Below are 26,967 nucleotides of genomic sequence, written 5' to 3'. Positions count from 1 at the left end.
CCACAAAAAATCTGAAGGTTTAATGATATGCGCTCCGTAACGGCCCGCTAATCGAATAAGAAATGTTGACCGATAGACTGTTGCATTTACGTAAGCCTCCGTGCAAGACGAACAATCGGCAAGACATGTTTACAGTGAAAAGCGTTGTAATGCACATACCTAGTAAGAAAATGGACGGCTAAGACGAGTCTGACTTTATAGACGTTCAGGAAGTTTTTTTTATGATTGGTTGGCTCACAGTGGGGTTATGGACGTTTCGAGATTCCCTTCCGCTATCAGTACATGGGCTACTACGGATTAACACAGAATTGATCCAACAACTCGGCTCCAATGTAATGACAATTATTCGCATTCTTCAACAGGTTCCGTAAAACGAAGTTTTCCCGCAGGTTATATTTCAGATAATTAGGGATTGCATTTTAATACAGAGGCGCTGCTTATGAATTAAGCCTTTCTCGGGACTGCACCATGTTTGATATAATAGCCACAAAACAGGTCGTTCCAGTCCCACTCGGTACGCAAGGACAAAACCACTATCCGACCAAGTTTTATTACATCCCGAGAAATATGATGTCTTTTTAGTTTTGTGTTTGTTGCGCTTGGAGCCGCTCGCGACAGCGCGAGGCAGATTTCTTTTTTTTTTTTTTGTTCTGCTTTTATCTCACCTCTCACCGGTGCTCTTTTCTAACCTGGGTTACTCATTATTTTTTTTAAAGCAACCCTACGTGAATTTTACGCAAAACTAGAGGTGTCTCATCGAGCGAAAAAACGACGTCGGCGCGTGGTGGCGAGAAAATTGCGGCGGCGCCTCATTGGCTGTGACGTGTCATGTGACTTCAACCGCAGGTTGCCAGCCAAACAACTATACGCGCTAAAAGCACGATGAATCTTCTGAGGATGGCTGCAAGAAACTGCCTTCGGCGGCAGAACGCAGGTACAGCTGAAAGAAGTAAAGTCACTCCTGGATGGTTATTTATTGTGCCTGGGAATGTCGTAACTCGTGCCTTTTCCTTGGTGAAGTCGACGTTGTGCACGTTCGGCAGCGTTTTTATGTTCGGGAAACGTATCCGAAAGAGACGAGTCGTTCTTTTGTCCTCGCCCACGGTCAGAAGTAGACAGGCGGGTGCGTCTCGAAGGTGGCCGGTTCGTCGTCCTCGGACTCCGCCCATTCCTTGTCCGGGTCGTCCTGGGGCACGAGCTCCTCCGGATCTCCTGGGTCTTCGCCTATCAACTTGTTTCCCGGCGGCTTGGTCCCCTTGCGCTGGGGCCTGGGAATTGTGCGAGTGGAACGTCAGCACGCCACTGGGACAAAACGTCTCGGAACCGCCCTGTACGTGAAGAGAGGGACCACGTGACATGTAATGCCTGTTATAAAGAGGGGTAAGGATTCGTTGAACCACGCAAGGTCCTTCAATGGACATTACACGTCGTGTACGCGAGTGTATCCTTTCTTTCTAACAGCGACGATTTTACGGGACGGAATGTGCTAACGCGGTCGCAGCGATGTAGACAGGGCATATCCTAGAGGAGAGAAGTTCCAAGCACGTTAATATAGACAAAGCTGTTCTAAACTACTAAATATGGTGGCAATGTTTATACTCGTCAACATTATCGAGCAAAAAGAAGAAATTAAGCATATTTGAGGCAAGACATCAATACATAAGGGATATTGTCATTGTTCTTTTGATTAAAAATACATGGCTGCCTGATTTTTGCGATAACAAGTAAAAAAAATATGTCGTGAAAGGACGAAAAACGCTAGCGGTGCCCCCTCATGGCTGTGTTCCAAGTTCAAAAGTAACGCAAGGTTACTGTAGATAGCACAAGCAGTGGAACAGGACAAAAATTAATTGCCGCGAGCGGGAATCGATTTGCTCACTTTGAGAAGTTGAATGAAGCTTACTTAGCCTTGCCATTAAGGAACGCCAGGCAGCTTCGCTGCTAAGATCAGCATTCGCGACGTTGAGTCGGGGAAGCTGGGGTAATTCTTTTATTGTTTGCTTTGTATACGCTTCAAAAATATGACCGCACGACCGACCTTAATTAGGCTCAAATGCCATAAGGATATGCCCAATAAGTAACCCTAGCATTAACTCTTGTTTACCCGCTCCCTTCAAAGTCTCAGAAAGAGTTTCTTCAGATCACTGCCCCAAGCATTCAGCATTGATATGTGCTAAATATCAGCATTGATAGGCTGATATTCAGAATGTCAGCCATTTAAATTTAAAAAGATATAAACAGAGCAATCTGCACAGATCGCTAAACTGACTGTATGGCAAAGTACTGCTCATATGATTATCGGTAATGACTTGCGAGCTAAAAAAAGACACCCACTCTCGATAACAGTGCGTAACAGTGCATAACAAATGAATAACATTGGCATGTCGTTAAAAATCGCGTCACACAAACTCTCAACAATCGTACGTCAGCACAGACTTTCCCAATACACCAGCAGACAGCGAGCGCTTGTCATGTATATATCGGCTCAGCTTTTCACCCCTTCAGCAGGTTTCCCTCCTCCATCCTCGCTGACAGACAGCACAGGGAACCACTTTCGGTAGAATGAAGACACGGGCGCCAGGCAACAAATCCCCGACGAGACGCCACCGACAACTCTTTCCAGGGAAAAACATTCCGAGGCGGGGAAAAAAGAAGGCTTGCTTTGGACGGCGACTGCATATATCCGCAATAAGAATCTGCGTCTTCCCCGTCGTTAGGCACATAACGGTCGCCACGCGTTCATCATAATTGTCAGAGACGGTGACGACAGCGGGTCCGACGGCTCCATATGCGCGATCTGTTCTCGGCCACATAATGACGGATGGCCCGCCTAGATAGGGTGTCACGACGCCTTATCGATTTTACATAACCAGCGGGTTTCGTTCGCGACCACTTGGCTCCCCACCCTTCCTGCTCACCCCTCGTTTTCGGCTGCTCTTGTACGTACACGACCGTACACCGCGATTCCACGCTGTTGCTTTTTATGCCTAGCCTATATACTCGCAATCCTACGGGGGACGTTGTCAATGTTCGAAGCAGCCTTTCGACGTGCCTAGTTTCAACCAGATAATATCGAATCAGTTCTAGCTGCCGGTTAAATCAACCTGCCTAATTGGAGAGCCTTTTTTTTCTGTGTGAACATTCAGGTTACGCTCAGAAGTTGTTGAACTGGCCGCTGCTTGCTAATCCACAGTGCTCCGAAATATCCTGTTGTCATGAACGCTCCCGCGACCGAGCTCTAACGGTTCATTCCCTCTTTGCCCTGCAAAGAGCAGAAATGGCGCAGTTACATTTGAGGTGTTATCAGCTGTCACCAAAACAACTTCATTACTTTCCACTTGAAGTTGTACAGCAGTACGTGGTCCCCAGCCATGAGCGAGCCCCTTTTGGGCTTGCAAAAGTGATCGTGGTCTCTACTATGAATATGGTTGATTGGTGTCGCAATGTCAAACAATTTGCACATTCAGCTAATGCCGCCAATACACCCGTTCAATGCCCGTCTTTTGTGTCTCACTGTTAGGCTGGCCTGTGTCATATTGCCAAAGCAATTTCCTCTTGCTCCTAAAGGTCGCCAAAACCTTGACCTAGCTCGTCTTTTGTGTGTCTGGTTTTTCCGCACAGTTGGCGCGTTGTGCAAAAAGCCGACGTTACAAGGGGCGATTAGCGGCGAAGTTTTTGTTTGCGTTGCGAGCAAAGTTTGGAAAAAATACAATAATAATAATGGTGGGAGAGAGAGTTTCAGGTGGAGCTTCGCGGGCCCCTGAAATGCCTTGGCGTACCCCTCTTTGAACACCGCTGTAGTAGAGGATATACCACATTTAGAAGCGGCTGCGCAAAACCGAAGTGTACAGCTGCAGCATGAACTGGTCGCGTGTACATCGTTGTATTCATCATCATCATCATCATCATCAGCCTGGTTGTGATCACTGCAGGACGAAGGGCTCTCCCAAAGATGTCCAGCCACGTCTATCGAGTGCTAGCTGAGTCAACGCTTTCCCGCAAAACTTTCGTAGTTCGTCCCTCGATCGAGTCCTTGACCGACACCGATTGCGTTTACGGTCTATTACTCTTGACGGATGGTCCACCGGATGGTTCCCTCATGCGCATGACGTGACCCGCCCATGCCCATTTTCTTCACTTAATTTGAGCTAGAATGTCTTCCCCACGAGTGTGTTCCCTAATTCACGCAGCTGTTTTCCTGTCCCTCAACCCCTAGCATTCTTCATTCCATAGCCAGTTGGGCCAATCTAAGTTTTCTTTCAAGTCGCAAAGCGAGACTTCAAGATTCTACCCCGCACGTCATTACTTTAAGAACGCATTGGTTAAATACCAGCTTCTTGAGTGACAGAGGAAGCTTACTAGTCAGAAGATCAGAATTCCTACCAAAAGCAGCCCACCCCGTACTTATTCTTCGGCAATTTCCTTTTAATGGTTGGGATAAGCCCATATTACTTGCCCAAGATAGACGTAATTGCTTACTGCTTCCAAGTCTTCGTTACCTGCCTTAAAGTCACGTTCATTGGCATGCTGATTGATCGTTTCTTTAATGATCGCAAATTGGTGTCGCAGTAAAACACCTGTGAAAGCTCTAATTAACTGGTCGGGACAGGTAACAGCGATTCTAAGGAATAACTCGGACGGGCAAAATCATCGTTGCAGGTAACTTCGTGAGCCTAAAAGCGGCTGGCGAAGCGAGTTGTTTTGTTCTTTCTCGCTCGTGCATGCGTCAGCCTAAAGAAACCGCGTGTTCTCATTGCACTAAAAGCGCTTACTGATTTCCTGTGTTTACGAGCAAACGCAAGGATGTAACCTCCACCAGGTCGTTCCGCCAAATTCACGTACAATACAAGAATGATTTTACTGACCCAGTCACGCACACAACCAGAAAAAAAATTCCTAGGGACACTTCAGCCGGCTTACGTGCCTGGAAGGCAAAAGCGTTCCGGCTTCCCCTGGAGATACTCATCCGATACTTGTAAGTGCAGAGCTCTTTACGCGCTCCCCTTGTCGTCGTAGCTCACTCGCTGGACCCAAGTAGAGCCACAGGGCGTTCCGTCGTAGCCGCTGTCGTCACGGCGTAAACCATAGGCTTCGAAAGCCAAGCGGTTTAAATAGTCATAACCGTTCGAAACTGGTGAACCGCTTGCGCTTGTCACACATCTCCCCGTTGTTTAGCGCAAAGGAAACTGTAGGTACATTTGAGGCAAAATATACAACATTACCCTACAGCGCCTACGTTCATTTAGTTAGGAACGCTCGTTGGTTTGGTTTTTGCGATAATACGCTAAAAAAAGTGGCAGTGCAACGCCGGCACGTGCGGGAGGAAAAGCAAGCACAAAGAGAACAGAACTGCCGCTGGCGCAGTTTCAGTCAGGGGGAGCGCGAGCACTGCGAAGCCGGAAAATTTGAATCGCATTGGGGGGTAGCAGTAAGCGGATAATGGCGCTACAGCCCATTATGGCGAATCACTGCTCTGCACTTCTGACAGCTTTCACATTAAGTGACACGGCTTTTTTTTTTTTTACTGTTACTTCTTGCCTGCGTCTCTTTCTTCGCCTTCGTTTCTTCTCCTTGTGGCACGAATTAGTTCGACAAGCAGACTGCCATGACAACACTTCATGCCACAGCTTCGCTATAATCAGTTCTCCGTGGCTGGCATGCACTCCACTGTTATACTCACGTGCCCTCACGTTCACCTGTCACGCTGCCCGCACTAGGCTGACTGTTGCTCGGCCGCTGGAAACGTACTCAGATAGCGGAGTGGTAACTCACTCGGATGATACCCGCGAGACCGGGGTTTAATTCCAATACGAACTCAGACGCGTTTTTGTTCACTCTGTACTGCGTCGGTTATTGTCTGTACCAAACAACAACTACAAGAATGATAACGCCCGTTTTTCGGACAATGGGGTCCTTACCCTTTCGCCTTAATTAAGAACTCGAACAATGCCGATTAATCCGGAGTTCGATAGGTCTGTCAACGACTGCAGTGAAAACGATTCCTGCACGAGTACACGTTTTAGCAGTAACGTCCTCTGGGTATGAGCAGAACATATTTAATGCAGAGCAATTTTAAGTGCGAATGCACTTCTTAAGCGAGCCTGAATCGTCCGCCGCCGTCGTCCGCATAGCAACAGCTGCGGGTGCGCGCGCTCCTCGTCTTCCTCCTCGTCTTCCCTAGCAACGGGGGGAGATGGGCGGACGCTACTCTCCTCCTCCTCTCTCCGCTCAGTGACTGCGGGTGTTGGGCGCCTCCTCTCCACTCCAAGATCACGATATCCACCGTAATCGCGCAATCAACATTCGTGCATTCGCACTTACACACTCTCCCCCTCGGGAAGTGCGAGGTAATTTTTTTACACTATCAGCATCAGCCACTGTAACAAAAGAAAGAGTTAGGCCTGTGCTGCATGTGCATGGAGCGGCCGCACGCACTTCTTCGCATTCGCACCAAGGTTGCGAAGAAATTACTCAAAACCATTTCGAAGACGCGCGCTGTAGTTGCACTGATGTCAATGGTTGCTTCGTAAACCAGTTATGAAGACAGCCTTAATGAGAGCAATTAACCACGAAAGATACAACAACATCGAACAACATGCATGAATAAAATGTTGAGCCAAACTTTGTGTCGGAGTTTCAATTTACATAAAAAAGTAGAGTGGCATCGACGATCTCACAAAAACTAAACACAACGTCGATTGTACCGGTTAGTAAACTTTACTCAATACAAATAGTAGTGTCCTCCTGACGTTCACACACATTTTTTTTCGCACATCGTAAGACAGCCAGCGTCGTAGTTTCTCCAACATTTCCTCCTCTACAATATTAAGCAATTCAAAGTAATTACGAGTAATCCTCCCAAGTAATTCCACGTAAATTAAAGTAATTATCCCTATTCAAACAATTCCTCACACGTAGACAATCATCTAAGATGAGTGCTGTCTGCAGTTTTCTCCCCCGCGTTAAGAGAACACCATCACTGTTAAAAAAAAAACAGAAAAGAAAAAATAACGTGCGCCGATTTGTTTTTTTTGCTTTCCCCTGTGTAGCGGCGGCTGTCTAACGTAAAGAAAAGCCGCGTAGAGGACGGCAAATAAAACGTCCGCATAACCACTAAGGGCCGCACGAAATCTCGCCACCGAAGGAACGTTTTTGCTACACTGAAAAAAAAAAAAAAGAAAACGAGAAAGAGAAAGAAGACGTACCACGCTGAAGCAGGTGCCCGATTGATCACCAGGGCAGGCAAACAAGCCCGCCACTGTTTCTTTTTTTTTTTCGGTGACCCCGGACCCCGTACTCGTACTTGTATAGCCGCTCCCCGCATCTCTGAGGACATAATTTCGTCCTGAAGTCGGGCTTCGCCTCCAGGCTGCTGCCCCTGCTGCTGTTGCTTTGCCGCATGGCACGTGGCAGGCAGTATAGTTATGTGCTGCGCCGCTTGTACGACGCCCACGCGAATCTCGATGTGGACATCGCTTTATAAGTGCTCTCTGATCGATGTCGTCCACATTCTCGGGGGAACATTAGGGGCCAAAGTCTGCCGGTCCCTCGAGAGGACAAAGGTCGCAGGCATTACTAAAGGTCGTAGAGATTACGTAGAGATTACTCATAGAGCGAAATGGTATAGAAGAAGAATTCTTGCTTAATAAACCACTGCATACAGCGCGTCATACATCCTTGTCACAAACGCGAATGCGCAACCCAAGTTTTATTTTAGAAAACTATTAACACTTCCACCGTGTCCATAAAATCCCCCCTACTTTTTTTCCACACCCACGTAGACTGTTTTCACACTGAGGCTACGCCGAATCGAAAGTAAGGCTTAACAAGAGGGTAGCGCTCTCTTATGTCATCTACACAATTCCAAAGCCTACTGCGAACACCCTGTTCAGCCCGTCGTCTACTGGAGAGCTTCTAGGCGCGCCCGTATACAAAATTGTAACGCCCTATTATAAAATATCTCGCTGTCTTCACTTTTCGCAGGATAGCGACGGTACGCGAATAGCTTTAGACGTCACGGTACAACTGTAAAAAAAGCTTCGCCCGGTTGTAAAACGTAGTCTCATTCGCTTATGACGCGTAAACTTCGGAAGTGAGTCCCCGCATATAGCGCTCGCGATCGCTTCAATCTATATGCAAAACGAGATAGACGCGAACGAGGTTAACAAAGGTAATCCAGTTCAGAATCGGTGTGTCGTGCTATATACAGTCTCACGTACACGTCCTCGTGCTGCAAGGAACTGTCGCCGGAGGAGCACAACCCTCTCCTTCCGTTTCTCCATTCACCTTCTTACGACATCGCCCTCCGCTCGGCCTGCCGCGGAGACCGGACGGGCTGCGCGCTTCGCGACTTTGATTGCGCCGAGCTCAGGGATACTTCGGCCGCCTCGGCCACCGCCGAAGACGCAAAATCTAATATCCCGAGGATCTCTCCGGCGGCGGCGGAGGGCGCGCTGCAAATATATCTTCCAGCTAACCCCCGCACTAAGCAAACATCTCTCTTCTCCGCCAATTTCTTTTTTTTTTTTTTTTTTTTGATGCGCCATTCGCTGTCCAAACTAGGTCAAGAGGTTCGAAAAAGAAGAAAGTGAGGCCTCACCAAACAGCCGTCTTCTTACTTTTTAACCATCTTTCTTTGCGGTTCTGCAAAACACACCCCTAGCGTTTGGAAGCGCTCCCGTCCCCTTTCGCTCCCTCCTCAAATTTTCCTTTTCCCGACGTGTTTCCACGATGCGATTCGTACACGACTCCGCCTTCTCGTTACCTAACGTGCCTCTTCTTCCCCTGCGCGTGTCTGGCAGGCCATACGTCTTCGGCACATAACGCCGCTTCATTTCCGACCTTTTCTCTTACTCTTTTTCCTCCCCCAGCGACGCCACATTCAATTGGGCGTGCCATCCACTTGGGAGGAATTAATGCCGCTGTCGTACACGACTCGTGAAGGGCGAGCACAGAGTGAGATCCGCCGCACGACGACAGACCTCCGGTCCTTTATTCTTTGCGCGCGCGCGTGTGTGTGTTCGTGCGTGTCTTGACGCTGTTACGTCCGTCCCTTTCGTCGCGTGAGTGAATTCATTTCCGCTGTTTGCTACGGCGCCGTTCGCTCCCCCCTCCCTCACCCTTCCTGCGCAACTCTCGTCACTCGTGTCGCTTTCGTCTCCAGACGACATCCCCGTCCTCACAGTACCTAACCTACATGACGAAATAACGCACGGCTACAGGAACACGGCAACCAGAGGTAGATATACGGGGCGTGTGTATTCTGCTTTCTAATATAAGACCCGTAATAGCGAGGCCCTCGACTGTCCCGTTCTCTTTTATTTTGTTATCTTTACTTCCGATCGGTCGTCCTCATCGGGCTTTGTCTTGGGCGTGTTTGTTTTCCCTATTTGTGTACGAGCGAGCGCAAAGGCCCTCGGGTCACGCAATCTCAGTCACGCAATCGAGTGTCGTAAAACGAAACAAGGACAAGTGTAAACAGTGTCGTTCCGTTCCTCCTTTACACAACGCATGAAGTTCTAGCAAGAAATCAGGATAGCAACGCTAATTAAAATACCGACCGACCTTACACGGCCCCAACATTTTCAGCAGGGAATCTTCCGCTAGCCGCTCGTGTGCTTGTTCGCGCGAGATATCACGAGAAATTTTCGCCCGTTTCTGCGTCGTGTGCGGGTAATTGGTGCTTATTTTACATACGTGAGGTTGACACAGTGATAATTAAATATGTTCGCAATTAGTCGAGCGGATAACGAGGTGACCCAGGGGATAAATGACGGCAAAAGGAAATGCGCAGGGCCTCATTTTTGTGAACTTCAAACAAGGATGCCTGTCTTAGGCATCTTATGTCTTCGTCTTGTCGCATAGATGCCGCGCGAATGCAAAAATTTATCTCGTGAACCGGAACTAGTTTCATTTGAATTTTCTGTTTGCTGTGAATTTTGTGGAAGATGTAATGATCAAATCAAGATTGAACTAGCCTGAAATTAGCCGTTATTGCGATACCAAATTTTGATCAAACGGAACGATTTCCCATTGCTGTAAAAATTAGAACTGGTGTTCGGGTTATTGCTCTTGAATCTGGATTAGTTCCTCTTCAGGCTGACAAGCCGGGATGGCACAAAATGCTCACTGCAGAAGGCAAATTAATTAGGCAGCTTTCTTCCTTCTGTAAGGGCGTGCCAGTATAGTGCTCATTCTAGACCGAGTCGCATACGAATTGAACAGTGGTACCGCGGAGACGAGCACTAATGGAATGGGGACATGGCCGAATCAGAATATCGAATTTTGTACGCAGTTGTCAATGTGCATCGGGGCTATAGAGGACGGCTACTTGCTAAAAGTACGTAGATTGACCATACAATTTTTTTAAGGATAACTTCTCAGTGCGACCCGACACGTATAACTGGAATAGATGTTTTTAAGATTATGAAAAAAAAAACGCCTTAATATATTAGATATTCTTACACGAATGGTCAAAAAAATGATTTGTTATAGGAGCATAATCCGAAAAGCTGAAAAAATGAAAATGTGAAAATAGTGTGAATGCTACCATATTTTGAGGATCAAAATGCCAAATGAAGATTCTCTGGCACTGGTAGTTGTCGTAAAGATAATTGGTAGATATCTACAAATAAACTAGCATTTTAGAAAAACAGACAGGCTAGATTTTAAATATCAGAATGGGAAAACACGCAAACACGCAAACCGACAACACGTCTCAGACGGGCAGTATCAAGGCGGGGGCCATTTTTGAAATAATGATATAATAATATTTGGGCCTTGCGTCGAACCAAATACTCGAAAAGTGTTCAGAACTTTTCGAAGAATGCTGAAAATTTTGAATGCCTTCGAATGTCTTCAGTTGTATTGCTTTAAAAAAACTGAATAACGAATATTCAATCCTTTATTCGAAAATTTCTGATATTCACACACCCACGCCTTCTCTTTGCCTTTGAGCCACAGGTCAATCAAAATGCACGAAAATAAAACTAGTTAAATGGCGAAATTCACCAAGTTTGATACGCAGATAGGTTCAAAGTAACTTTAAGAAGCGTGCCTGCCAGGCTGTGCACGTGATCATGGTTTCGGCTCCCGGCCGCATGACTGCTTGTCATGAACACGAGCAAAAAAACGTCCTTAACGACGAAATTCCACCACACGTCACAGAGCCCCGGATAGCCTAAAATGCTCTATATTTCCTAGCACTGGAGCAACGCGAAGCACACGTGACGTTTTGGTGCGTTAAGTCTTCCTAAACCCCCTCCAAAAAACAAATAGAGCAACTTTTCGTGTGATGATTTGAACCTCACCATCAGAACAGCAGTTTCCTCTTACGTTTAGAGCAAGCGTTTACCGGGCTAACACCGCCAGCGTCACTAAAACCAAAATAAACAGCGAGCCCTTCATTTCTTCTCCCCTCCTCTCTATATCTATCCTTTCCCTGGCCTCTTTTAAAGCAGTCCTCTTGATTTCACTCTCAGTATGCACATAGCAACAACGTATACGTGCAAAAGTAGAAATGGTATTGAAAAGAATGACAACGTTATTGTTTATTTTTTTCGTTGTTTCACACCACTCTAAAGCTAATAATCGTCTAAGGTAAATGAGCGCGCACTGCTACTTCTGAGGCCGATCGAAAGGAAATGCGGTTACGTCCCTTCTCCATTTGACGTTTTCCAACAACACCGACGCCTCAACGTTTTCCTTGGATGGTACAACCAACCGCCCACATCGTTTCCTGTTCATCCTTCGTCAACTCCACCCCCTGTGTGTATTTTACATGTATCTTGATGCAAATTTTAATTGCCCGGATTCGTTGTTCGTTTATTTGCTTTTGTTTTGCCATGATCTTGTTCTTGTCTTTCGTTTCTGTGACTGCCGGGTTCTGCCATTCGAGTCCTACGTGGCTTTGGCAGGCCAGACGTTTTGTCCTTCTCAATAACAAAATAAACAGTTTCGTCATCATCATCATTATCATGTATCGAGGGCAACTCACAGCGTCTGCTTGTCGAAGACCATGTTAGCGTTGCTCGCAGGGGTTTGGACTTCATCAGTGGGCACCTCGGCGAGCGCCACCAGAAACCGGAGTGGGCCGACAGTGTTTCTGACGCGGTACAGGACTCCGTCGTTGCTGTACGACGTCTGCGGGGGCGTCGCGGTCAGGTTACCGCCGTCCTCCCCGTTGTTGGAGGGCCCCGGTGACGTCACCTCGCCGCCGCCGCCGCCGCCACCGCCGCCAGGACCGGGGCTTCCGGTTCCGTTGTTCGCCGGTCCACCTAGCGTTTTAGCAAAAATCAACCCCTTTTAGTTGCACGTCATTGATTTCCATGACAAAGGCGTGAAATGAGTCCTAAAGAGGGCCATGAAGACGAAATATAAGTTTGATTTAGGCGGACCATTAGGCGCGCTGGTCCTTCAATTCACAACGTTTAAAGAGCAAAATTTTTTTCAAGGGACGACGAGAGGAACACACGGACAAGCGCTTATCAGCGTCGCCATTTTATCGTCCCTCGTAAAAAATTTTGCTCTTTAAACGCTGCGAAGATTGGTTCATTGAAAATACTTTGTCCCGGTAACAGCTATACCAATGTTATGTATGTATGTATGTATGTATGTATGTATGTATGTATGTATGTATGTATGTATGTATGTATGTATGTATGTATGTATGTATGTATGTATGTATGTATGTATGTATGTATGTATGTTGTATGCAGGTATGTATGTATGTATGTATGTATGTATGTATGTATGTATGTATGTATGTATGTATGTATGTATGTATTTGTTGTTCAATTGGGAAAAGGGGACGTCCACCAGCAGGCGTAAACTGTCCTAGGGGCGGACACCGGAACGCCTGCTGGTGTGGGGGAGGTGGGATGGGGAGGAAAGAGTACATGGTGATAGGAATAGCGGGATAGGAGAGAAGGTTAAAATGCTATATATATAAAACACGCAGGATAAGGAAAAAAGATGATTTAAACAATAGTGCTAAGTAGGGATATATAAAGATAAACCCTAAACATATACACTAAACGTGAAGGTACAGAACACAATTGTGTAACCGACACCTAACAGGGAACTTAGAAGAAAAAAGAAAACAAGAGGGGAGGGTAGTTAAACATTTGTGCTAAGCAATGCTATCGCAACATTTCAGACAAGTAATGGAGATATTAGGGAAAACGAATAAAGAGGAAACAGCGGCGACTCCGCAGTCACGTTGGGGCGATGTCGCTATGAAGTCACAGAATCTTGTTTGGGCGATTAGAGGCCACCGACGAAAGCAATTGCCAAGAAACACCCCGGTGCTTCTATAGGGCGGCCTCTAGTCCCCTTCTATTGTAACACGTGATTGCTGACGTGCAGTTAATACACTATTAGCCGTGTGCTCAGTGTTTTCCTTCGTTACGTCACTGCTGTCGTAACGTATTGCGAAATTTCAGTTTTTCAGTATATCTCGTGTTTTTTGGTGGGCTAAAAAAACGTCTTTCGTGGTTCGAATAGAGCAGAGGGAGTTATCAAAGCTAGTTTTATTTTTTTTTTTCAGATTGAACAACGTTAACATATTTTTCTTTTCACAGCCTTTTCGAAATGAAAATGTAGCGCTGTAGGACGAGAACAAATAAGGACAATTAGACGAGAGCCCCGGAGTGTTCACTACAAACTCGTTTATTTAGAAAAAGCGTCACGGGACGTATGCCGTGAAAAATTGCATAACATGTGGCTGCGTTTGTGAGCCTGAATGGTGTGTGTGCAGGGGCACCTCTGCTGTGCTGGTATGACGTTTCTCTTTTTTTAATAAATAAAGGCTAGTTTGTAGTGAGCGCTCGTCCCCTCTACTTGTCTTTCTTTGTTCCCGTCCTACAGCGCTCTATATTATTTTAAACCGTGAACTATATCTCCCAGGAAAGCATTATATTGCAAAATAAGCCTTCAAGAAATGCATGCATGAACATGCATGAATGGATGCAAGAACGCATGCATGAATATGCAGGTGCAAGTGTAACCTCCTATTGTCGAGATTGAAGTCAAATGTTAATCAGAACCATCACAAAAATAAGAAAGGGTTACGCCTATAGGACTGGTAAAAAATGTAGGCGTAGGTAGTTGAAAGGCTTGCGAATTGATTAAGTACACATGAAACGCTTTCAAGGGGGGGACTCAATTGATTTGAGCTACAATTGGTGACAGGGTAAAAACACAAGGGAACTCCTCCAACAGGGCATTATCTTCTTGCATATTTATTTAGTCCATGCATACTTGTTTAATGAAAACGTACGGGTAGTAAAAAAAAAAGTCAGGTCTGCACTTTTAGCCTCCGTAATTTTTTGTATTCTTCGTACAAATGCAAGGTATATCAGATAGTCATACTTTCGCTCTTAGCCATCATTGTATCAACAATGTAAAGCGGTAACACACTTGGTAACACAGTGGTTCTTAGACGGAGGTGGCATCGACTTTAAAGGGTCGCTGAAGCGTTTTGCGACACCCACTACCATTCTACTCTTCCTCAAACCTTGGTGGCGATGTAAGAACTGGCTTTGCCGCATGACATCCCCGTTTGACTTTTTTGTATAACACGCGTTTCTTAGGTTGGCTCTTTTGCACTACACTACAGTTTTACAATAAAACTAGCCTCTCAAAAGAAAAAAACGCGCGTAAAAGGAGTGGACGAGCGACTATGTTTTAAGAACTCCGGCGTTATTTCATTTGCCGCATTCCCTTCAAAGCGAGAACGCCATCGCTTTTGTAAACACGAAAGGGGTCGGCGCGCATGCAGTCTTGCGAACCACTACTATAGAACACAACGCGCCTAGACAACGCTTCTCCTTTTTAGGTTGAATATGCGACAAAAAGTTTTGTTCAAACTTCGTTGCTCAACACATTTTAATAAGCGTAAGCGCACACTTTAAGCTTTCACTTCCGGTTTGGTTTGGTTTCGTTCCAGTTTTCTCGAGATGCTTTGGGAAAAATCTACCATCCATTTCTAAAGGAATTTGAGAGAAGCGTGAAAACTAAAAGGGCGTCCAACCTTCACGGAAAGTGCGTCTTATCGATCCTCATCCCTTCAGAGACCCAAATCGCAAACGGAGAACGAACCCACGCGAAGATTTTTCGCGCACTAAGTAAGCGCATCGATCAAAATCAGATATACCGATACGTGGTTTATGATATACGGGTATAGTACTGTACTCCTTCTTCATGATCGATGCGTGTGTTGTCTAATCTATAACCATTCCCTTTTCGCCATTTTCAAGTAACCGTGTTGACACAATGGAAGCCCAGTTTCGTGCACGTACCGTGTATCTAGAGGTCTTATCAGAGCTTCTCGGTCGATCTACCGGTCTACGGGGAAATGCTTTAGTTTTTTGGCAGAACGACATCGGTCCAACAAGAAAGCTTTCGTTTTAACATGCGAGTCATCGAAGCTCCACCCACATTGCGATGCGTTCGGGGAGGCAGACTTGAAATTAATGACATTCGCAAAACAGGGCTTTTCTAATTAGTAAGATAACAGGGCTCACTCACCCTTGAGCGAGCCGGGCTTCTTTGGAGGGAGAACTCGTGTGATGACGCGCACGAAGGCGTCCAGCACGTATCCCAGGCTCGACGTGCGCCGCAGGAGGTCCTCGCCGAGCGGCTCGAGCTCGGGCTCGACCAGGTCCTCTCGGAAGTACGGTCGGTACGGGTAGCGACCAGGATAGCGACCAGGGTAGCGACCGGGGTATCGACCAGGGTAGCCAGGTCTGTAGTACCCTCCGGGTCTCTGGTAACCGCCACCGGGCCTATAACCTGGTCGACCGTAAGGCCTGTAGGGCCTACGGTAACCATAACCCGGACGTCGCTGGCGTTCCTCGACAGCAGCGCCCTCAGTGGCTGACTCCGATGGCTTCGGAGGTGTTTCAGTTGGTTTATTTGTAACGGCGGGTGGCGGCGTTGGTGTCGCGTCTGTTGTCACCGGCCCCTGGTGATGTGGCTGTTGAGGGCTGAGTCTCGCCTGCGCGTGCGACTGCACATTGAGCGCTGTCGTAGGTGTTGGTACAGAGGTGGAAACCTCGGGTCCAGGAGAGCTCTCGTGGACCTTTTGCTCGGTGGCCGCAGGCTGATGGCTCGGCTCGTGGTGGCTCGAAGCGGTGTCGGGGTGGTCGGTGGAGGCAGGAGCCGCCATCGCCAGATCCCGGCAGCAGCATCCCAGGGCTAGGAACAGCAGTAACAGGTCCCTGGGGCCCATCCTTGGGAATGGCAAAAATATGGGATGTGTCCGGGTATTCTCGAAGGGCATGTGTACCTTTCAGGTCAGTGGCATAAAATGCGGCGTAAAACAAGCTAGGCTTCGGCGCAATATTTCGAACGAAAACTGCCTAGCCAGTCGGTCGTCTTGAGAGTCGACCTTTTCGGGGGAAAAAAAAACGGGGGACCTGTACTAACAAGTATTTTTATCGGTGTGTCACCGAGTTCTGTTCTTAAGCGACCTGTACACCGAGCGAACATTATTTATAGGCCAATTACTCATCTAGAACTAGTAAACATCATGCTTAAACTTTGCCGCGTGAATACACAGTCTCGCGTTGCGTAGCAATCAACATCGCAATTATTGCGAATAGACTGATCACAAATTTTACCAAGAGTAGAAGATGAGAGCAACTCGAACTGACCTGAATCTTTTTGGGCACACCAAGGACGACGGATGTTGAACCGGTTTGCTCTGGTTCTTCTCCCTTATATACAGCGCTCGTCACGTGAGGGAGAGGTTAAGACTTGTTCCGTTTGTCAGAGTATTCGCATATTGGTTTGTTTGTTTCCTTCAAACACTTACCAGGCAGTTCGTACTTCAATCATGACGTATCTTTGACGTGTGTTATCTCGTTGGGACAGTTGTTTGTTGCGGATGGTTACTGATATACAGGTACTCAGTACTTGTTAGCAAAAAACCCGGAGTCGTCGGGACAGCATGGCGCCATCTTATCTCTCCGTCGGGAATGCCTCCTACTTCCCGAGGCTTTCACGATAAAATCGAAGCATCTTTACGTGCGTTTATTTTGCAATGGATGGCTCAACTGGCAAACTTTTCGTCTGCTCGCACGTTGGTTGCCCATACAAATACCATTGCTTTGTCTCCTTGCACGTGGCCCCGCTCTTTGAGAAAGCTAAACTGCGGACGTGTCAGGCCATTTTCTCAAAGTGAAACCACTTCGGGCTGCTTCCTACGTGACGGCCTGTGTTATGCCTTCGCGTTTACCGGGCGACTCATGCGGAAACCGAGGTCACTTTGAACAAGTTAAAAAAAAAAATGCCCCTCCCTCCTTTTCTTTTTTTTTGTAATCTCGATGGACATTACCATTTTGAACACAGGTGCGGCAGTAAGCCATAAATCACCTCTGCAGCTGGCGATTTGTTTTGTCCGGACGGTGTACCGCTGCCAGAACAAGATCACGTGACTCCTCGCTCTGCCGTGAAGCTTTTTTTGTTTCTTTCCTCTTGACGTCACTGACTTCAGCTGGTCTAAGCTCCAACGTTTGAACGCTCATGAAGGAGCGAAAAGCGCGTAAGGATAGGCTTTTTGCACAACAGCACGGTACATTGAATTCGCAAAAAAAAAAATCCAGAGAAGGAGAAGGAAGATGTATTTACACTACACGGCAGCGTATGAGAGAGAGAGAGAGAGAGAGAGAGAGAGAGAGAGAGAGAGAGAGAGAGAGAGTAAAAAATGGAAACCGAGAGCGAAAGGCATGGACAGGCGATGTTTCAAAGTATGGCTCGAGTTGTGAAGCGTGCGCGGTCTTTCGCCCGGCGCCGCGAGCCTGGGAGAACTTAAAAGTGGGAATAATCTTCGACCCTCAGGCGCCGCCGCGTGCGCATTCCCTCTCCCTTGCCCCACCGCTGGCGAGTTTGTTTTTTCGCCCATTCGGTTTCCTTTCCATTAGACAAACGCCCGGTTAGGCGCCCAACGTCCGCCCCGCGGCTGGCCATGGTCTCCGCTTCTTTTTGTCTTGTTGCTACAGTGCTCTACTCCTTAGTCCTGCCCAACTCCACCAATTCCCTAAAGAAAAACGCAACCGCCCACCTACAGCGTTACCTTTAGGAGATTGCGATCGAAACTCTTCACCCTGGTGGGACCAAGGAACGAGCGCTCGAGAAAAAGAAAAGATGAAAATAAGGTACCCAAGAGGGGAGAAAGAAACATCGCTCGTCCAATGATGGCCCTTTTGGCCCTAACGAGCAGGCAGGGATGGCTGCTGCTTTTACTGGCGAAATAAGTGCAGATTGTGCGGTTGCATAGTCACAAAACGGGCAATGGCGCCCGCTTTAATGGGTGAGGGCGAAGAAACATCACGGGTAAGGGGACCTTAACAGTACATGTATCGGCCAGACAGGGAGAGAAAGAAAGCAGGAAGCACTTAGACCTGCTCTTATCGCCCAGTCGACGACCGCAGTCTCAAGCGTTGCGGAGTATGCACTGCTGTCCGCGGAACGGTCTTCCCGCGCGTGGCCCTTTTTCTCAAGGAAGTGACGCAACGTTGGGACAAGTGAGGGTAAATGCGCTCGCGTCCCTGAAAAGTTTTTTCTCCACCTGGCTTGTCTAACCTGTTTTCTGTATGAAACTGATGCAAGCCTTCTTTTATGGCACTAACTTTTTGCGTAAAAACCTGGCGTAGAGGACGCAGAGGCACTGTCTGTGCGGGATCCCGGTGGCGGCCGCTTGCCCATCATTTGCACCCTATCGAAAGTGGAATTTCATCGCCGAATTATCTATCTATCTATCTATCTATCTATCTATCTATCTATCTATCTATCTATCTATCTATCTATCTATCTATCTATCTATCTATCTATCTATCTATCTATCTATCTATCTATCTATCTATCTATCTATCTATCTATCTATCTATCTATCTATCTATCTATCTGTCTGTCTGTCTGTCTGTCTGTCTGTCTGTCTGTCTGTCTATCTGTCTGTCTGTCTGTCTGTCTGTCTGTCTATCTATCTATCTATCTATCTATCTATCTATCTATCTATCTATCTATCTATCTATCTATCTATCTATCTATCTATCTATCTATCTATCTATCTATCTATCTATCTATCTATCTATCTATCTATCTATCTATCTATCTATCTATCTATCTATCTATCTATCTATCTATCATCATCATCATCATCGTCGTCGTCACAAAATAGGCCTTTGAATTAGGGTTGGCATGTCACGTAGTTCATGCTCTCCTTCTCAACCAGTAGTTAATAAGCTGATTGTTTTCTCTATAATTTTCACCTCGAGCGTTGTTAACGCAGATTTTGCCGCTAGAATGAGATGAACCAGCTAACACAGAACGAATTAGAGCGCTTCTGGACTTTTTAGAAGATCGCTACCACCTTTCGATACTTGATAGATACTTTTGCCGTAATTTAGACTAGCGTGACGTGAGAGGAGATGGCAGAGAAGTCAATCCGCCGCGGTGGCTCAGTGGCTATGGCGTTGTGATGCTGAGCCCAAGGACGCGGGTTCGATTCCCGGCCGCGGCGTCCGCTTTTCTGACGGAGGCCAAAAGCGAAAACGCCCGTGTGTTCGAGATTTTTTTTCAGGAATTAATCAAGAACCCTCCCCTACGGCGCCCCTCATTGCCTGCGTAGCGTTGGCGCGTTAAACCCCACAATCTATCAACATCAAAGAAGTAAAATTGCTTTCGAGTGCCCTGTGTGTGCGCCTCGAACGAAAAACGTGACCAAAATAAAAGAAAGCTATGTACATATACAACGTTTATATAGTAGGTATCAGCAGAGGTATCAGGTACACTATTTAGGTAAGGCTTGCTAGAAAAAAACAAGTCATTTTGTTATCTTTTAGCCATTGGCATTCCACCACCGTCATTCCAAAATATTCTCTCGTTTCGAGGAATTGGCAGCGTAGTAGGTCATTTAGTTTCTCGAATGTCCCGCTAAAATCACATTCTCATCTGACCGAACGACAAAGGCTTTCACGGAATCCGGAATTTTCCCTCGACGCTTCGGAAACGTAACTCCGTCTCTCCGCGCCTGTTCCCGTCGCGGCACCCTAGCTATAGACACCCGCCCCGAGCCTCCTTCCGAAGAAGCCCAGGCTAGCAGGGCCAGTGCATGCGCACACATATATGCGCCTTGCTACGTGTTCCTCGAAGATGCCGCGAGGCGGAGCTGTCGACCTCGTTAGCATAATCTCGTTCTAGGTGCCGCTCTCTCGGTGGCCCGAAAAGCGTTTTGCCGCGCTATTTTCCGTGAGCTTATTTGCATCGCTGGCAGATATATACCGCCCGGGCTGCTGGCGCGTTTCCCCCAGGGCTCGGGGTTGTGCTCTGTCGCCCTGAGGACTTTGTAACGTAATGAGGGTTCTTCTCCTCCTTTTTTTCCCTTTGACGCGCAAGCGCCTAATCTATTCCCTCTACGTGCGACCTCCTCCGTCTGTCTCTATGAGCCCCGCTTCAGAGCAGTGCTCTCCTCCAAAGTTTCGTTCTGGTTCACTGAACCTTCGCGCTTCTCTCTCTCTCTCTCTCTCTCTCTCTCTCTCTCTCTCTCTCTCTCTCTCTCTCTCTCTCTCTCTCTCTCTCTCTCTCTCTCTCTCTCTCTCTCTCTCTCTCTCTCTCTCTCTCTCTCTCTCTCTGTTAGCATGTTCGTCTAAAGGAACCGCAGTTTGCGTCCGGGAAACAGGCATCCTTGGGTTGGCTTGCTGCAACGAAGCTGACTCGGTCGAGTCAGGTCGAACAAGCAAAGTTTGGCTGATAGGGAACCTTTGATGGTACAAGTGGGAGCGCCTCATAAACCGGAGGCAATCGTGTTCTTTTTTTTTTTTTTTTTTGCAATAGTTAAACCCGGCGCGAAGGTTTCACAGCTGTTGAACTACACATGCGGTGCGACCAAGGTCCGCGACGCAGCGTTCAATCCGTAACGCGCATAGCCGGGGGACGGGCGCGCTCCGTCGGGATCAATAGGCCTACTTGTCGGCACGCAGAGCACGCCGGCACCGCAAGAAAACGCCGTCTGGAGGGAATGAAAGGAAATTTGATACGACCCGTCCCCCACGCCTATCCGCACGGAATTCCGAGGAACGGGAAAAATTGCGCGGTGACTGTAGCAGAGCGGGGGCAACGGGCGACTGCTTGGGCGCTTCCAAGCTGCGTGCCCGACGAGCAGTTGGAGCAGGCGCTAAGAGAAGCCAGCTCTTCGGACACACCGAATCAAAATTCGGGTCAGGCGATGCCCGGTTTCTAGATGTTCCCGCGTTTTCATGGCGAAGCAGCAGCAGCCACGTGGTGCTACTGCTCTGCGCTTGTGTGCACAACAATCCTTCCGGAATCCCCGGGAGCGTTCGATCAAACTGTTCCCGTGCGGCTGCCCGCCGGGCTATTCGGCGGTGTCAAATTACGACGCAAAGCATGTGCGCGGAGAGTTTCTCCAGATTTGTGGCCTCAAACCTCTGGGCGCAATCTCACCGAGAACAGTTGCGAGCACCGGAACGAATTACCCACCTTGGACAGCAACCTCGAAGGTGGCTTCCCTGGAAGATCATCTTTCATAGCTGAAGAGGAATTCTGGTTCCTTTGTTTTTCTTTTTATATATATTATTTTCCCTCTTCACCCTGTACTGAGGACTCAAGTGGCCTTGAAAAAAAAATCGACAATAAGTTTACTTTGTCAATCTTGGACTTGGCCAAATAATTTCTTTGGGATGTTAAAATAGCCTTGTAAATTGCACTTACAAACGCCCCTGTTTTTCGTTGGGAAGCCAGCTCAGTTGAGCAGCGCATTGCTCGATGAGTTGACGATAGATCTGCGAACGGAAGGCGCCAGAAGCAAGCAAAGTGCGACTTTGAGAAGGAGTTGAAGACTGGCTTATTATTCGCCCCCTGAGCTGGCGCCAGCAAAGAAGCAAAGAATAGCCGTAAGTAGTGTTATCACTCCTTGAACGTCTACGGGGAAGAGCTTGTGCTCAAATAAGTCAGTACGTTAGAACAATAAAAGTTGCTTGGCACATGGTAAGCCAGCCCAAACTTCGGGCAACCGCAGATAATTATGTTGACAGACTTTTCCGAACAGACTTATAAAGAAGTCCTCATTTTTCTGTCTGGACTGTGTATTTGCGCCTGTGCTGATCACGAATACTTGCTGCATAAAATTTCAACTGTGTGTATAGGTTTGTTACTTTTCATGTATGTATGTATACTTTAGGGGCGAAGCTCCTTAGGGGTTGGGGCTGTGGGCGTCTCCTGACGTCGCCGTCGTAATCGTCGTCTCATGTGGTCACGGTACTAAAACACCGGGAAACTCGTTTACGCCTCGCGCTAGAACGTAACGCGTACTAAAAAAACACCGGGACGCTCGTTTACGCCTCTTACTGGAGCGCTTCGTAACACGTACTAAAAAACACCTGAACACATGTTTATGCCTCGCTCTAGAACACTTCGTGCTTAAAAGACAAGAAAATTATACGGCAAAGCTGTATACCTATACCCCCAATTCATCCACGTTGGCAAAAACGCTAAGGCGCCAAGAATTTACTTATACACTGCATGCTTCGCCCCACCCCAGGTTTGGAAATTGCCCGGGATTGTTTTGCTGTATCTTCCCATGTGAGGGGCACAGACCCCGTCAAATCTTCATTTTTTTGCTTTTTTGTCTGTGCACCCCTGGTATCTGTGCTGTTGTTGAAAAATTGATTGATTGATTGATTGATTGATTGATTGATTGATTGATTGACCGCAGGAACAATTGTTGATCAAACGGCACGTACGCAGCGTGATTGGGTCGCGGATGGCATTGTTTTCTTTTTCTTTGGGCGCTGGTGAATCAGCAATTATCAGAACAAAGCTTTGGTCAGGCTCCAGTACTGCAACCTGCTCATCGTTTCGTACTGTTCTTTGACGATTGTAGTGAAAAGCTCGTACCTCTAACTTTTTGATAAAAAAAAAACTAGACCTGTGTTTGCCTGCCGCTGTAAGTGAAATCAAGTACCCGAGTGTGCTCAACGCTTCTAGTTCTTTCCCCAGCAAATTAAGCCTAACACGGACCTGCTGTGCACCTATGTCATGCCTTTAAATAAAGCCAGGAAACTTTAAGTACTCGTCGCTGGAATGCCAACAGTTTAGGAACCAACGGAGTTCTTGGTGTAGTCTGCCATAGCAATGCGCGCGACGTATACTATTTGATAACTTCCCGCTCTATAGCTCACGCGTGCGCATTTGTTGCCTCCATTTGCTATTTTTACTGCAGTCGCTAGCTACGTCAGCGCCGCCGCATCTTCGTGACGTAGTCTTGGCAAGTAGGTCTATATGGTAATACGAGCTGTCTTGCAGAAGAGGGAGAAACTTCGATCAGTTGAAGACCCCCCGGTTGCCGCAGCTCTGATTTCCTGCGCTCACGCTTGTCCAATATGCCGAAAGTCGACACTGCCTTCTTTAAAATGCGCATAAGGGATCCGTGACGTGTTGTAAAAGGCCACTTACAAAAGCGTTTGGTCCGGTGGGGCGTTTCTACACAAACACTTTTGCTTCGGTGAACACGGCGCCTTATACGCTGAAATAAAAATAGAAATCGCAAGGAAGAAATCATCTGAGAAATATGAAAAGAAGGCTCCGTTTTGCTGCAAGTCATTTGCTGTAGTAATATGCAGCCCTACCTTCCACATCAAAAGTGTTGAGTTTGGTTTTAGGCATTCCCTTTTAGCTGAGATTCCTAGGGATGCTAATAAGACTTTATGTGTCAGCTATGACCAAGCCGTTGAATAATAAAGAAATGGGAACAGGGTCGTTTAAAAAAATTAAAGCGCCTGTTACTACAAAACGGCCGTGTGAACACGCCGCGTCTTAAATCGATGATGTTTACAATCTCCATACCAAATGGCGCCAGGCAACGTACAACGGCAAGGCCACCAGCGGACCTCCATCCACATTTGCACAGACTCCCGTAACGAAATGCTCTTTCCCGAAACTTCTTTACCTAGGGCATTTATATACCGTTGAGGACACAAAACTGGCGGCAAAGCGCACACACTTGTGCGTGTGTGCGTGCAGCGATTACACACCCACGCACATTCCACGTCCCATGTGCCCCTGACAATTCTTCCGCAAGAAGAATTCACCCTCCTCCTGGCTTCCGTTTCGCCTATATGTACTACAGGAACAGAAACGACCGAAATTTGCACGAGCAGGCTGAATTTTTCCTGTGGGGTTCGTGCACCCCAAGAGCGGTCCATGTAGTAATGCTATTTCCGCCAACCGGAATGCTTCATCGTTTAACGACGCAGAAACAACGTTTGTTTACGGCTTTCACAGTAGGTGGCCTCAATAACGGCGGCAGCACCCCTCGTGAAAGGCACTGAGGCCAGCCATGCACTGTTCTGTAACTCGATTCAGCCACCCGGCCAAAGTGAAACAAGATTCGCAATAGTCTTATATACCCACACCCAAAACTAAACGTCAAAGTCCGGTCACAATGTTCATTTTTGACAACATTGTTGAACGAGAACAAAACATTACGGGAATGTGAGGCAGAAAAACAATGCAAAAGTAATATTTTTAGTGTTCCTTTACAAAAAAATCATGGATTCTTGATTTTTGCTATAGCAAATGAAGCAGCACATCCACTGCAGGAAAAAAAAAAAAAACCCTTCCGTCGCCTGCTGTTGCCCGCGCCACTATAGCTTCTGGCGGCATTTCAACAAATCAAACGGCAACAGTTACGAAAGGTTCTACTAGATAAGTTCCCCGTTCCGCTTGGAACACACGTGGAGAAGGGTAATGTGGTTCTCGATTCACGCGCGTCTCCGCCGTACAGCAGCGCTGGCACCGAGGCACCCGGCATGGAGCAGTGGAACGCGGTAAATTTAAATTGACTTGAGCAAACCTCCATTGTTTTCACCTCGGGAGGAGCGCGACGGGAGAGGAGCAGCATGAGCGGTGAGCGTGAAAGCGAGGCATTTACTTAAAAATGTCGACGTCTTTCGTCTCGACATTTGCTACGAAAGGAGCAGACACGCGGACTTTTTTCTTTTTCTTCTTTTTTTTTTTTGGGGGGGGGGGGGTCGCAACTAAGACTCTGCTCTTTGGGGATTTTAAACCGTAGTTACAGACTATTTGCGAAACGCTGCAGGTTTCCCGCAGTGTTCGTCTTCTTGAAGCAGGCGGAGAGTAAGATAGTTGGGTGCGGATTGTATACACGTGAATACATAAGCATATCCCTTGTTGCCATGCTGTCAACTCCCACATACCGTTCATCAGGCCTGTTGTCAGCAACTCATATGCATATCTGAACGCGCAATTCTAAACCTCTCGCTAATACCTGCCACCGACAATTACGTTATCTACACGAACTCGTAAGCCGAACAACCACACGATACTCCGAGAGAAGAACTCGCACGTGCTAATCCTCCCAACTTTCACTCCAAAGTTGATCCCTAGCCATTCGGGGATTGCCAGTGATGAACTAGCTGATCAGATCACGGGCGTTTTCCATAAGTGGGCGCCAACGATCTCCTGGGTCAGCGAACCAACGAGCGACGAAGCGCATGCTCTCAAAACCACTATAAACAACCCTACACACAGCTTAGAGATGACGCCACACGCCTTCCAGTGTCCACTCTACTTTCACAGTCTTTGAAACATGCGCACTTCGCGAAACTCAAACAGATGCACTAATCAGTGTGGCGTGAACGTTCCCGCACAATTCACGAGCGGACCCAAGATGTCTTGATGGCTCCTCCCACTACGCCATCTTCAAAACCTGTCTGCTCGTTCTCCACGCTGCCCTACCCTCCCCCACCCCTTCCCTCGGTTGGTGTCCTCTTTAGAGGGAGACGAACTGGCTCTGATAGGACACGCCTCTGACCTCCTCAACGAATATTCATGCCCTCAATAAACTTTCGTATTACCACTGCTACTACTACCCCCATCACAACCATCATAACTACTACTATACTACTACTACTACTACTACTACCACAATTTTGAGGGGTGGCTGTGCCGAGAAGCTAGCTTTCTTTTCTTCTATTCCTAATTCTCTCTCTCTCTCTTTTTTTTTTTTTTTTTTCCGAGGGCCACCTTCAGGCGTAAGTGAGGGACCAAACTTCTAGCATGCTACAGCTGGGGAGAAAACTATTTGGTCCTGCTTTGTCTCTGCTGTCGTCTTCCATTTCTCCTCTGTGCTTCAAGCCCGGCCATACGTCCACGGCGCAGTGGTGTCCGACCGACCTTCCTCAATCATATGTCATCGCTGCTCTGGACAGTGAGTGTACAACAAGCTGAACCGTTGTACCTCGGGCAGTTAAGCCTTCGCTTGCGCTTTCCGGAGTGTCGGCGTTTTCACTCGCGCTCCTTTTCCTTTCTTTTTCTTATTTTTTTTTCTTCACTTCCCCCCGCACTTCCTTTCGTTTCTTTTCTTTGTGTTTTCTCTTCTCCTTTTTTTTTCCCCTCCTTTTGCGAACATTTCTCACGTCTCGTCTTCTCATAAATATATAGGCGTCAGAAATCAGCGCCCGAATCGGTGTTGACCGTGGTGGGCGGCTTATAACGAAGTCGCCGCGGCGTCTTTCGGGCTCTGCTGTTTCGCATTAGGCCTTTTTGGTCCCTCTTGTCGTCGTTGTCGACTTCGTAAATCTCAAGCCAGAGGCATCCTGAGTGACTCTCTCCGTGCGGCGAACATCGCTACTGCTGGCGTTGTCATTTCCCGCAGTCCTTTATGTCATTGCTGAGGTAGTTCGCCGCTATTTCTCCTCCCTTTCTTGTTATTATTGCTCTCCTATTGACCGCTCTTGCTGGCATGGTCGTCGTTTTCCGTTTCGGTGTTTCGTGAGGCCTCTCATTTAAGGGTCACACCATTTTGTCGCTTCACCGAAATAAGCAAAAAACGCTGACCCTCCCTCCCTCCATCCCTCTGTCTCTTTCTCTCTCTACACACACACGCGTGCACACACACACGCACATACACGCATATTAGACTCAACA

General features: G+C 47.4%; 1 protein-coding gene across 1 annotated transcript; it reads right to left on the bottom strand.

Annotated features, from left to right (window-relative positions):
- Positions 1–1,006: 1,006 nt before the first annotated feature.
- LOC144175287 (uncharacterized) lies at positions 1,007–16,231 on the bottom strand. Its single transcript, XM_077704374.1, has 3 exons — positions 15,529–16,231; positions 11,996–12,275; positions 1,007–1,268 (listed from the first exon to the last, which is right to left on the bottom strand). Exons 1-3 carry the CDS (start codon positions 16,229–16,231, stop codon positions 1,106–1,108), a joined length of 1,146 nt encoding a protein of 381 aa, XP_077560500.1. The 3' UTR covers positions 1,007–1,105.
- Between the last annotated feature and the right edge of the window lie 10,736 nt (positions 16,232–26,967).

This window comes from Haemaphysalis longicornis, unplaced genomic scaffold, assembly GCF_048455015.1.
Source record: "Haemaphysalis longicornis isolate Haplotype H1 unplaced genomic scaffold, Haemaphysalis longicornis Haplotype H1 scaffold_3, whole genome shotgun sequence".
In the NCBI taxonomy this organism is placed as follows: Eukaryota; Metazoa; Arthropoda; class Arachnida; order Ixodida; family Ixodidae; genus Haemaphysalis; species Haemaphysalis longicornis.
This window is presented reverse-complemented; position numbering and strand designations above follow the sequence as displayed.